Source organism: Triticum dicoccoides, chromosome 2B, assembly GCF_002162155.2.
Source record: "Triticum dicoccoides isolate Atlit2015 ecotype Zavitan chromosome 2B, WEW_v2.0, whole genome shotgun sequence".
Lineage (NCBI taxonomy): Eukaryota > Viridiplantae > Streptophyta > Magnoliopsida > Poales > Poaceae > Triticum > Triticum dicoccoides.
In genome coordinates, this window is record NC_041383.1 from 713,224,710 (window position 1) to 713,236,286 (window position 11,577).

The following is an 11,577-nucleotide window of genomic DNA, read 5'->3' on the forward strand; positions in this document are numbered from 1 at the left end:
CGCCGCCGCCATGGGAGCCGAGCACCGAGCTCCTCTGCGCCCCGCCCGCGTCCCCGCGTCGCCCCCACCTCCCCACAAGCTCGCCGCCCCGCCGCGGAAGCCTCGTCGCCGGTCGCCCCGACCTCGAGATCCGCCGCCGCCATGGGAGCCGAGCATCGAGCTCCTCTGCGCCCCGCCCGCGTCCCCGTGTCGCCGCCGCCGCCCCACGCTGCCTCGCGGCCGTTGCGCCGCTGTATGTTGTGCTCAAGACCGGGTTTTCTTCTATTCCCCTTTCCAAGTCTTCCTCTCATCTTATCCATTGGAGGCCGCAGCCGTCATGTCGCTGCTGCTGCTGGTGGCGTGATTGCCATCGCTGTGAGATTGCTGCTGTTCTTGGCGCCGCTTCTCGTCGTGGCCGCTGCCGTGTGGAGGCTGCTCCCGCTCCCCTGCTCCTTGCGTCGTCGTGGCCGCCGCTGCTGCCGGTGGAGCACGGGCTGCTGCTGGCCATCGGCCCACCCCCGCTCTGTTGCTTCTCCAACTCCTTGTGTCACTCTTGGTTCGATCTTTAGCGCTGGAGCAACATAGTTCCTGTAGGTGGGTTAGCATCTTGGCTGGATTGTTTGATGTGGCCTGTTTTGCTTGTTCAGGTATGCCAACAGCTTGACGAACATGTCTATATGCGTGTAAGCAATTAAACCTGGGGAGAGGAGTTAGTTTGCAAGTTATAATTCTGTTTTATCTTACACGTGAGGATTAGAAATGCTCTTGTACACTGGTTTTCCCTTGCTGTACATCACTGAACTTGGTTCAGTTAAAAACTGCAGTGCCTGACAGTTCTTGACAGCAAGCTTCTATCTAAAAAATGAGTTAGCTATGCTTAGAATTTAGAGTTGGCCCCTTTACATAAGTTTTAGATAAAGTTCCAAGGTTTCCGTAGAGTACTTATTTGCTTCGTTTGGATGTACGGTTTGAGAGCAGCCATCATTTTAGTTTTCTGTCCCGAAATTTATGTTCCTGGGGTGCAGAATTTGTTGTATGGCAGTTTAGGCCATGCTAAAGGTTTAATTAAATTAAAGTCACAACACAAAAATTGTAGAGGATATTCTGCAGATGCTTAAACATATATTATTTGTTAGATTTCATGTTATACACTAAATCCTATGAAATTATTAAGATGACTGTACTATGTTGGACAGAATTTTACGTTTGACTTGGTGATTGTAACTAGACTTATACTCTAAGATTTTGTCACATTTTGTCATCGTTGATGATATGAGGACTTACAATGTGATAACGTACGTATGAGCTGGGGTCTTGTGCGTAGGAGCACCACTAAATTATATATTCTTATGTGTTGAGACCATGCTTTGCTGTGACTGGGATATATGCTTGATGACAAGTGTGGGTACTTCGAGTTCGGAACCGTTTGCCTCACAATTTGTGCTCCGCGGTTGAGGCAAGTTCATGACGGGATAATGACTTGCACAATCTCTACATTCCATTTTTTATTTATGATATCTTCCATGTCAATGATGTTTATTATGATGGCGATGACGATGACCATGATATGTTGATTCAAGTACTATGCTTGCATTTGCATACTTGCACTCATGATGATAGTGAATGAAGGCGTGCACTACCTTGGTGGGCACATTGAGACCTTCATTGTTGGGTTGCGACCTACTTTGGAAGCAACCTCCACATATTGGAGTGAGTGGATGTCGACGGGCGTCCACTCAAGCTATACCGGTATACGAAATGAAATGAGCTGAGCATGTAGGCATGTAGGGCACCATTATATGTGTTGAACACTAATGAGTGTATGGTGTTAACCGAGTCTTGGTATATTGATATGAGTACTGTTTATTATTCCTTTATGAACTTGCTGAGTCTTTGTACTCATCCTTGTTGCTTATATATTTTAGGTAAATCCTGAGGACGACATGCATGGGAGTCTTGGGAGTAGCATCCTCCTTGCCGCACGAGCCTCCTCCTTGCTGCATGGGCCTCCTCCTTGCCGGAGTGATGCCCCTCACCGGAGCAGCGCCGACCAAGCCCATCGGCCACCAGGTGCGTCCTTGGATTAGTTTCCCACAAGCAGCATGTTGTTCCTACTCCTCTACCTACTACAGCAGCACAATGTTCTTCTGTATTGCAATAGAGTAGGAGTATTTGCTAGAGTAGCTAGGACGTACAACTATGGTTAATTGCTTTATTTACATATGCACGGATCTGTCATAACTTTACACTAATTTAAGATTGTCTTGATCTGAAGTGCTGGCTCGTACAGCATTGCATTTCACCAAGTGAAATGCTACATTTCTACTCCTAACTCATTCTCTCTTTCTTGGTGTTTTTGTTATGCAGGTTGGAAGAAAAGAAGAAGATCCAGAGAAGATCTTAGTGATAAGATAGTTTTGACTTGGTGAAACTTGCTACCTATGGATGAAACTGTGTAATATTGATGAAACTATGTATATGCATGTATGGATGAAACTTGCTACTATTTGTAATATGTGTTGGATATATATGTGTTCATGACTATTGGTAATTTGTGTTGGATATATATGTGTTCATGACTGTTGGTAATATGTGTGTGTGTGTGTGTTTGATATTATGTGAAAATGAATTGATATAAGAAAAAACAGAATTAAATTGGGCAATATAGGCTCTTTGCCATCTGCCCTGCAGCCGCGGACGGCAAAGACTTGCTGGGCAGTGACGTCCAACTGACGTCATCAGGCGGACGGCAAAGGCTTGATGCTATTTGCCGTCAGCCGCGGACGGCAAACACTGTCATTAGCCACCCAACGGACTAACGACGAATTTATTGCCGTCGGGTTTCTTTGCCGTCCGCCGCTGATGGCAAAGGCCCCTTTGCCGTCCGCTTAGGAAAGCAGACGGCACAGAAGCTCTTTACCGATCCTTTCTTTGTCGGTGCATTTTGCCGTTCGCGGCAGACGGCAAAGTCCTTTGCCGTCCGCCGTCCGTGCCTTTGCCGTCTGCCTTGGCGGATGGCAAATTAGCTGATTCATGTAGTGCATAGGATTTTTTTATGCAGTTCTATAGGCCCATAATGCATCATCTAGTTTTTTGGACCAATTCTTTCTAGATCTATTCAAAGTCTTTTACAAAATTAATTTGAGCTCTCTATTGCTCAACTCTACTTGACCACTAGACTGCGGATGATAAAGAGATGTGATTCTATGATTAACATCATACTTAGCAAGCATCTTACGAAAAACACCATGAATAAAATGTGAACCACCATCAGTCATAAGATATCTAGGGATTCCAAACCTCGAAAAAATAACTTCTTTAAGCATTTTTATAGAAGTGTTATGATAAGCACTACTAGTTGGAATAGCTTCTACCCACTTAGTAACGTAATCAACAGCAACTAAAATATGTGTATAACCATTAGAGGCAGGAAAAGGTCCCATATAATCAAAGCCCCAAACATCAAATGGTTCAATAACAAGAGAATAATTCATAGGCATTTCTTGACGTCTACTAATGTTACCTATTCTTTGGCATTCATCACAAGATAAAACAAACTTACGAGCATCTTTGAAGAGAGTAGGCCAATAAAAACCAGATTGTAGTACCTTGTGTGCAGTTCTATCTCCAGCGTGGTGTCCTCCATAGGATTCAGAGTGACACTTGCGTAGAATCTGTTCCTGTTCATGCTCAGGCACACAACGTCTAATAACACCATATACTCCTTTATAAAGGTGTGGGTCATCCCAAAAGTAATGTCTTAAATCATAAAAGAACTTTTTTTGCTAGTATGTGAAACTAGGCGGTATAAATTTAGCAACAATGTAATTAGCATAATCAGCATACCAAGGAGCAATACGAGAAGCATTAATGACCGCTAATTGTTCATCAGGAAAGCTATCATCAATAGGCAGTGGGTCATCAAGAACATTCTCTAACCTAGACAAGTTGCCTGCAACGGGGTTCTCAGCTCCCTTTCTATCAATAATATGTAAATCAAATTCTTGGAGCAAGAGAACCCATCTAATGAGCCTAGGCTTAGCATCTTTCTTTTCCATAAAATATTTAATAGCAGCATGATCAGTGTGAATAGTAACTTTGGAATCAACAATATAAGGTCTAAACTTATCACATGCAAACACAACTACTAAGAATTCTTTTTCAGTAGTAGCATAATTTCTCTGGGCAGTATCAAGAGTCTTACTAGCATACTGGATAACATTCTATTTCTTATCAACTCTTTGCCCTAGAACAACACCTACAGCATAATCACTAGCATCGCACATAATTTCAAAAGGTAAATTCCAATCAGGTGGCTGAACAATAGGTGCAGTGATCAAAGCTTTCTTAAGTATTTCAAATGCTTCTACACAATCTTCATCAAAGACAAAAGGAATATCTTTTTGCAATAAATTAGTCAGAGGCCTAGAGATTTTAGAAAAGTCCTTAATGAACCTCCTATAAAAACCGGCGCGACCAAGGAAACTTATTATACCTTTTATGTCCTTGGGACATGGCATCTTTTCAATAGCATCAACTTTGGCTATGTCAACTTCAATACCTCTCTCGGAGATCTTGTGCCCCAAGACAATGCCTTCATTAACCATAAAGTGACACTTTTCCCAATTCAGGACGAGACTAGTGTCTTCGCATCTCTGCGAAACTCGATCAAGGTTCCTCAAACAATCATCAAAAGAGGATCCATAAACGGAGAAATCATCCATGAATACCTCACAAATATTTTCACAAAAATCAGAGAATATAGCCATCATGCATCTTTGAAAGGTAACAGGTGCATTACATAAACCAAAAGGCATACGTCTATAAGCAAAAGTACCAAAAGGGCAAGTAAAAGTAGTTTTAGATTGATCCTTCGCTGACACAGGTATCTGAGAGAAACCAGAATAACCATCTAGAAAGCAGAAATGTGTGTGTTTGGATAGTCTTTCTAGCATTTGATCAATAAAAGGTAAAGGGTAATGATCTTTCTTAGTAGCTTTATTTAACTTACGGAAATCAATTACCATCCTATAACCTATAATAATTCTTTGCGGGATCAATTCATCTTTATCATTAGGAACAACGGTAATACCTCCCTTTTTAGGAACACAATGGACAGGGCTTACCCATTCACTATCAGCAACGGGATAAATTATACCTGCCTCAAGGAGCTTTAGTATCTCCTTTCTTACCACTTCTTTCATCTTGGGATCTAGTCGTTGTTGAGGATCTCTAACTGGTTTGGTATCTTTCTCCACTGTAATTTTGTGTTGGCATAATGTGGGACTAATGCCCTTAAGATCATCCAGAGTATATCCAATAGCTGCTCGGTGCTTCTTTAGAGTTTTTAATAATCTTTCTTCTTCTTGCTCTGAAAGGTTAGCACTAATAATAATAGGATATATTTCTTTTCATCAAGATAAGCATACTTAAGATTATCAGGTAATGGTTTGAGTTCAAACACGGGATCACCCAGAGGATCCCCAAGAATTTCAACGGGAAGGTTATGTTTCAGCATAGGTTCCTGTTTAAGGAACACCTCATCTATTTCCCTTCTTTCCTTCATAAACATATCATTTTCATGGTCTGGCAAATATTGTTCTAACGGATCAGTAGGAGGCACATCAATGGAAGCAAGACCAATAATTTCATCTTTACTAGGTGGTTCCTTATCACGTGGTTGTCTACGAAACTTAGCAAAATTAAACTCATGAGACATACCATCTAAGCCAACGGTGACAATATCTTTTTCACAATCAATCTTAGCACAAGCTGTATTCAAGAAGGGTCTACCAAAAATAATGGGACAAAAATCATCTCTAACAATTCCAATAGGTTTAATGGTATCCCTATTTGCAAGCTTAATAGTAACATCAATGTCTTCTAATTCAACGGGTGCAATGTCGTGCATAATTTCTTTATATAGATCATAGGGTATCGCACTAGCACTAGCACCCATATCACATAAACCATGATAACAATGATCTCCTATTTTAACAGAAATAACAGGCATGCCTACGACAGGTCTATGTATCTTAGTATCTGGTCTAGCAATATTAGCAGATTCATCACAGAAATAAATAACATGCCCATCTAAATCATCATCCAAGAGATCTTTAACCATAGCAATACTAGGTTCAACATTGATTTGCTCAGGGGGTGTATAAGTCCTAGTATTACTCTTGCGAACGTCGAAGTTTTAGGATGATCCTTTATCCTAACAGGAAAAGGAGGTTTCTCAACATAAGTAGTAGGAACAATAGGATCACTATAGGTGATAGTCTTTTCTTCAACTGTAATAGGTGCAACTACTTTCACTTCAACAGGAGGATTATATTTAAACCACTTCTCTTTAGGGAGATCAACGTGAGTAGCAAAAGATTCACACAAAGAAGCTACTATCTCAGAGTCAAGTCCATACTTAGCGCTAAATCCACGAAAAGCATCGGTATCCATAAAAGATTTAACACAATCAAACTTAGGTGTCATACCTGACTCCTTACCATCGTCGGAACCCCAATCTTCAGAGTTGCGTTTAATTCTTTCCAATAAGTCCCATTTGAAATCAATAGTCTTCATCATATAAGAACTAGCACAAGAAGTATCGAGCAGGTTGCGATCATTAAGAGAAAGCCGAGCATAAATTTTTTGAATAATCATTTCCCGGGAGAGCTCATGATTGGGGTATGAATATAACATTGACTTAAGCCTCCCCCAAGCTTGAGCGATGCTTTCTCCTTCGCGAGGCCAGAAATTATATATGTAATTACGATCACGATGAACAAGATGCATAGGATAGAACTTCTGGTGAAATTCCAACTTCAATCGTTTATAATTCCAAGATCCCGTATCATCACATAGCCTATACCATGTCAATGCATCTCCCTTCAAAGATAAAGAGAAGACCTTCCTTTTGACAACATCATCGGGAATACCTGCAAGCTTAAATAATCTACAGACTTCATCCACAAAGATAAGGTGCAAATCGGGATGCAATGTTCCATCTCCTGCAAATGGATTAGCTAGCAGTTTCTCTATCAAACCTGAAGGAATCTCAACGTAAATATTTTCATAAAGTTCAGTAGGTTGAGGAGCAACTCTTTGCTCTTCTGGTCGGGGTGAAGATACCCCGAACAAGCCCCTCAAAGGATTAGTTTCCATAGTGACAAGTAACAGAAAATTTCAGCACACTATATAAATGTTTCCTTACCAAGTTCCACTCACCAAAAGCGCTACACTCCCCGGCAACGGCGCCAGAAAAGATTCTTGATGACCCACAAGTGTAGGGGATCTATCGTAGTCCTTTCGATAAGTAAGAGTGTCTAACCCAACGAGGAGCAGAAGGAAATGATAAGCGGTTTTCGGTAAGGTTTTCTCTGCAAGCACTGAAATTGTAGGTGATAGATACTTTTGTGATAAGATAAATAGTAACGAGTAACAAGCAATGAAAGTAAATGAAGTGCAGCAAGGTGGCCCAATCCTTTATGTAGCAAAGGATAAGCCTGGACAATTTCTAATAATGATAAAGGAGCTCCCGAGGACACATGGGAATTATCGTCAAGCTAGTTTTCATCACGTTCATATGATTCACGTTCGGTACTTTCTTAATTTGATATGTGGGTGGACCGTTGCTTGGGTACTGCCCTTACATGGACAAGCATCCCACTTATGATTAACCCCTATTGCAAGTGTCCGCAACTACAAAAGAAGTATTAAGGTAAACCTAACCACAACATTAAATATATGGATCCAAATCAGCCCCTAACGAAGCAACGCATAAACTAGGGTTTAAGCTTCTGTCACTCTAGCAACCCATCATCTACTTATTACTTCCCCATGCCTTCCTCTAGGCCCAAATAATGGTGAAGTGTCATGTAGAAGACGTTCACATAACACCAGTAGAGGAAAAGACAACATACATCTCATCAAAATATCGAACAAATACCAAATTCACATGACTACTAATAGCGAGACTTCACCCATGTCCTTAGGAACAAACGTAACTACTCACAAAGCATATTCATGTTCATAATCAGAGGGATAATAATATGCATTAAGGATCTGAACATATGATCTTCCACCAAGTAAACCAATTAGCATCAACTACAAGGAGTAATCAACACTACTAGCAACCCACAGGTACCAATTTGTGGTTTTGATACAAGATTGGATACAAGAGATGAACTAGGGTTTTGAGAGGAGATGGTGCTGGTGAAGATGTTGATGGAGATTGACCCCCTCCCGATGAGAGGATCGTTGGTGATGACATTGGTGATGATTTCCTCCTCCCGGAGGGAAGTGTCCCCGGCAGAACAGCTCCGCCAGAGCCCTAGATTGGTTCCACCAAGGTTCCGCCTCGTGGCGGCGTAGTTTCGTCCCGTAAACTTGCCCACGATTTTTTCCAAGGTAAAAGCTCTCATATAGCAGAAGATGGATACCGGAGGCCCACCAGGGGGCCCAGGAGACAGGGGGTGACCCAGTAGGGGGGGCACTCTCCTGGCCAAAGTGTGGGCCCCCTGATGTATTTCTTTCGCTCAATAATTCTTATTAATTCCAAAAACATGTTTCGTGGAGTTTCAGGATTTTTGGAGCAATGCAGAATAGGTTTCCAATGTTTCCTCCTTTACCAGCCAGAATTCCAGCTGCCGGCATTCCCCCTCTTCATGGTAAACCTTGTAAAATAAGAAAGAATAGCCATAAGTATTGAGATATAATGTGTAATAACAGCCCATAATGCAATAAATATTGATATAAAAGCATGATGCAAAATGGACGTATCAAACATGTGGGAGCCAACATGGGTATCCAGGTCCCGCTGTTGGTTATTGGCCGGAGAGCTGTCTCGGTCAGGTCTGCATGATTCCCGAACCCGTAGGGTCTACACACTTAAGGTTCGGTGACGCTAGAGTTGTTATGGGAATTAGTATGTGGTTACCAAATGTTGTTTGGAGTCCCGGATAAGATCCCGGACGTCACGAGGAGTTCCGAAATGGTCCGGAGATAAAGATTTATATATGAGAAGTCATTATTCAGTCGCCGGAAGTGTTCGGGGGTTTATCGGTATTGTACCAGGACCAACGAAAGGGTTCCGGGGGTCCACCGGGAGGGTCCACCTGCCCCGGAGGGCCCTATGGACTGAATATGGAGGGGAACCAACCCCTAGGTGGGCTGGGCGCCAAACCCCCCTAGGGCCCATGCGCCTAGGGTTGGGGGGGGGGGGAACCCTAAAGGGGGCGCCCCCTTGGCTTGGGGGGCAAGCCTCCCCCCTTGGCCGCTGCCCCCCTCTAGATCCATCTAGAGGGGGCTGACCCCCCTCTCCCTTGCCCCTATAAATAGAGGGGAGGTGGGAGGGCTGCCGCACCCTTCCCCCGGCGCAGCCCTCTCCCTCCCCAACACCTCCTCCTCCATAGTAGTGCTTGGCGAAGCCCTGCCGGAGAACTGCAAGCTTCACCACCACGCCGTCGTGCTGGCGGAGCTCTCCCTCAACTTCTCCTCTCCCCTTGCTGGATCAAGAAGAAGGAGACGTCCCCGGGCTGTACGTGTGTTGAACGCGGAAGCGCCGTCCGTCCGGTGTTAGATCGGATCTTCTACGATTTGAATCGCTGCGAGTACGACTCCCTCATCCGCGTTCTAGTAACGCTTCCGCTTAGCGATCTTCAAAGGTATGAAGATGTACATCCTCTCTCTCTCTCTCTCTTGTTGCTAGAATCTCCTAGATTGATCTTGGTGATACGTAGAAAATTTTGAATTATTGCTACGTTCCCCAACAATGTGGTGATTAGCCGTCAGACCATGGCGATGCCAGGGAGCATGGAAGAACGGGGGAGAGGAGGTGGACGGGCTCGGGTGGCAGCGCAGAGAGGGAGGAGGTGGATGGGCTAGGGTTGGGGGACACCGTCCGGATTAAATAGGCGGATTTGGCCTCGGCCAACGAGCCGGAGTTGTGCCACATGGCGTTCACACTGCCACGACGGAGAAGGCGTCCGTCGGACTGCCAGGTTTCCGAGCGAGTTTGCGTGAGACCCTATTTGCCAGTCCTACGTGACGAACACGCCCCCATATCTGCCCATATTTGGGCATCATATGAGGGTTACCTGTCAGTGTTAGAAAGGGAGAGATGGATTTGGTGGAATAGTTATTGTTATTGCTTGAGCCTCGTGGGCATATATATAGGAGTACATTGTCATCTTAGAGTACAAGTCAAGGTAGTATAAATCCTACGCTATCCTACGTTTCCTAAATAACCCTTATACTCAACATCCCTCCGCAGTCACAATGGTAGCGACGCAGACGGTGACACCGGAGAAGAATCCGAAGGTAAGCCGACGGACACCCCCCACAGTCATAACGGTCGATGCATCGCGGAAGTCGTGGCTGGAGTGAAAACTGACGAGGTTGCTCAAGCAAGGCGGTAGCCCTTTGTGTCGTTATCGAGGTAGCCGAGAGCGCAGGGTGGTGTAGTTGTGGTCGATGTTGCCGTGTGAAGAATGTTGTGGCCGATGTCGAGTCGGCGTGGCCGATGTCGAGGAAGTCGCCATGGAGCCGCGGGCGCAAGGAGGCGCTGAGTTAGTCATGGGAACAGTAGTGTCGAAATAGTAGTGCACCGGGGAGAAGATGTTGTTGACGACGCGTCGCGCCGGGGTTGCCAAGCCCGGGGACACATCATAGATGAAGGCACACACCGGTGTTGCCAACACCGGGCATGCATAGACGAACGAAGACGAAGTTGACGAAGCATCGCACCAGGCTTGCCAGGCCCGGGGACACGTCGTGGACGAAAGCACGCTTCGATGTTGCCAGCACCGGGCATGCGTAGACTGGGACCTGCACGAGCTGTACGCCATATCGAAGAAGTCAGAGAGGCTACAGAGAAGGACTTGATGACGGTTGCGGCGCTAATCGGCACGGGGCGGATGTCGCCGGCGGTTGTTGGAGTAGATGAAGTGGTCAGGGTAGATGATGCGACGCTGGTGACAGGCTGGTGTGGACGAAGACGAAGGAGGTGAACGTGCGGAGACGGCTACAGGGGTAGCGGCGGCGGCGGCTAGGTTAGGAGCGTGGCGGCGGTGCTCGAAGAAGGTGAAGAACCCGATAGCGTGACGAAGACCGGCGCAGACAGTGGTGTTCCGGTGCCAAGGGAGGCGGCACAGCATAAACGACGGGAAGTCGGGACGCGGGGACGGCGGTGGACCGTGGGCCACGGCCCGAAGGGGCGACGCAGCGGCAGCATGCGGGTCGAGGTGGCGACGGGAAGGCCTTGGGGTGGCAGCGGGGACTGCAGGCCGCGGTGCTATAGCCCAAAGGGGCGGCGGAGCGCGGATCGGTGCAACCGTGGGGACGGCCTCGAGGCGGCGGGCAGGGCCGCGTATCGCGACACTATGGCCCGAAGGGGCGACGTAGAGTCGACGCGCGAGTTGATGCAGCCGGGAGGAGAACCACGGGGCGGCGGTGCCGCGGCCCGACGAGGCGACGCAGCGGCAGCCCGTTACTCGATTGGTGAAGGGGCGCGATGAACTCGAGGACGATCTTTACAGGACCTGCTGAGGCGCGCGCAACCGACGGGCCAGGTCGGTCGCGCAGTGTAGTTAAGGCGGATCG

General features: G+C 45.9%; 1 protein-coding gene across 5 annotated transcripts; it reads left to right on the forward strand.

Moving 5' to 3' along the window:
- The first annotated feature begins 8 nt into the window (after nt 1–8).
- Nucleotides 9–2,513, forward strand: LOC119365798 (serine/arginine repetitive matrix protein 1-like). 5 transcript variants are annotated; one of them, XM_037631441.1, is made up of 3 exons: nt 9–253; nt 1,905–2,049; nt 2,347–2,513. In XM_037631441.1, exons 1-3 carry the CDS (start codon nt 11–13, stop codon nt 2,406–2,408), a joined length of 450 nt encoding a protein of 149 aa, XP_037487338.1. In that variant the 5' UTR covers nt 9–10; the 3' UTR covers nt 2,409–2,513. The 5 variants fall into 5 exon arrangements, 2 of the variants coding, with proteins under 2 accessions (XP_037487338.1, XP_037487339.1); XM_037631442.1 differs by having other exon boundaries at nt 9–232; XR_005175760.1 differs by having other exon boundaries at nt 20–662.
- Nucleotides 2,514–11,577: the final 9,064 nt, after the last annotated feature.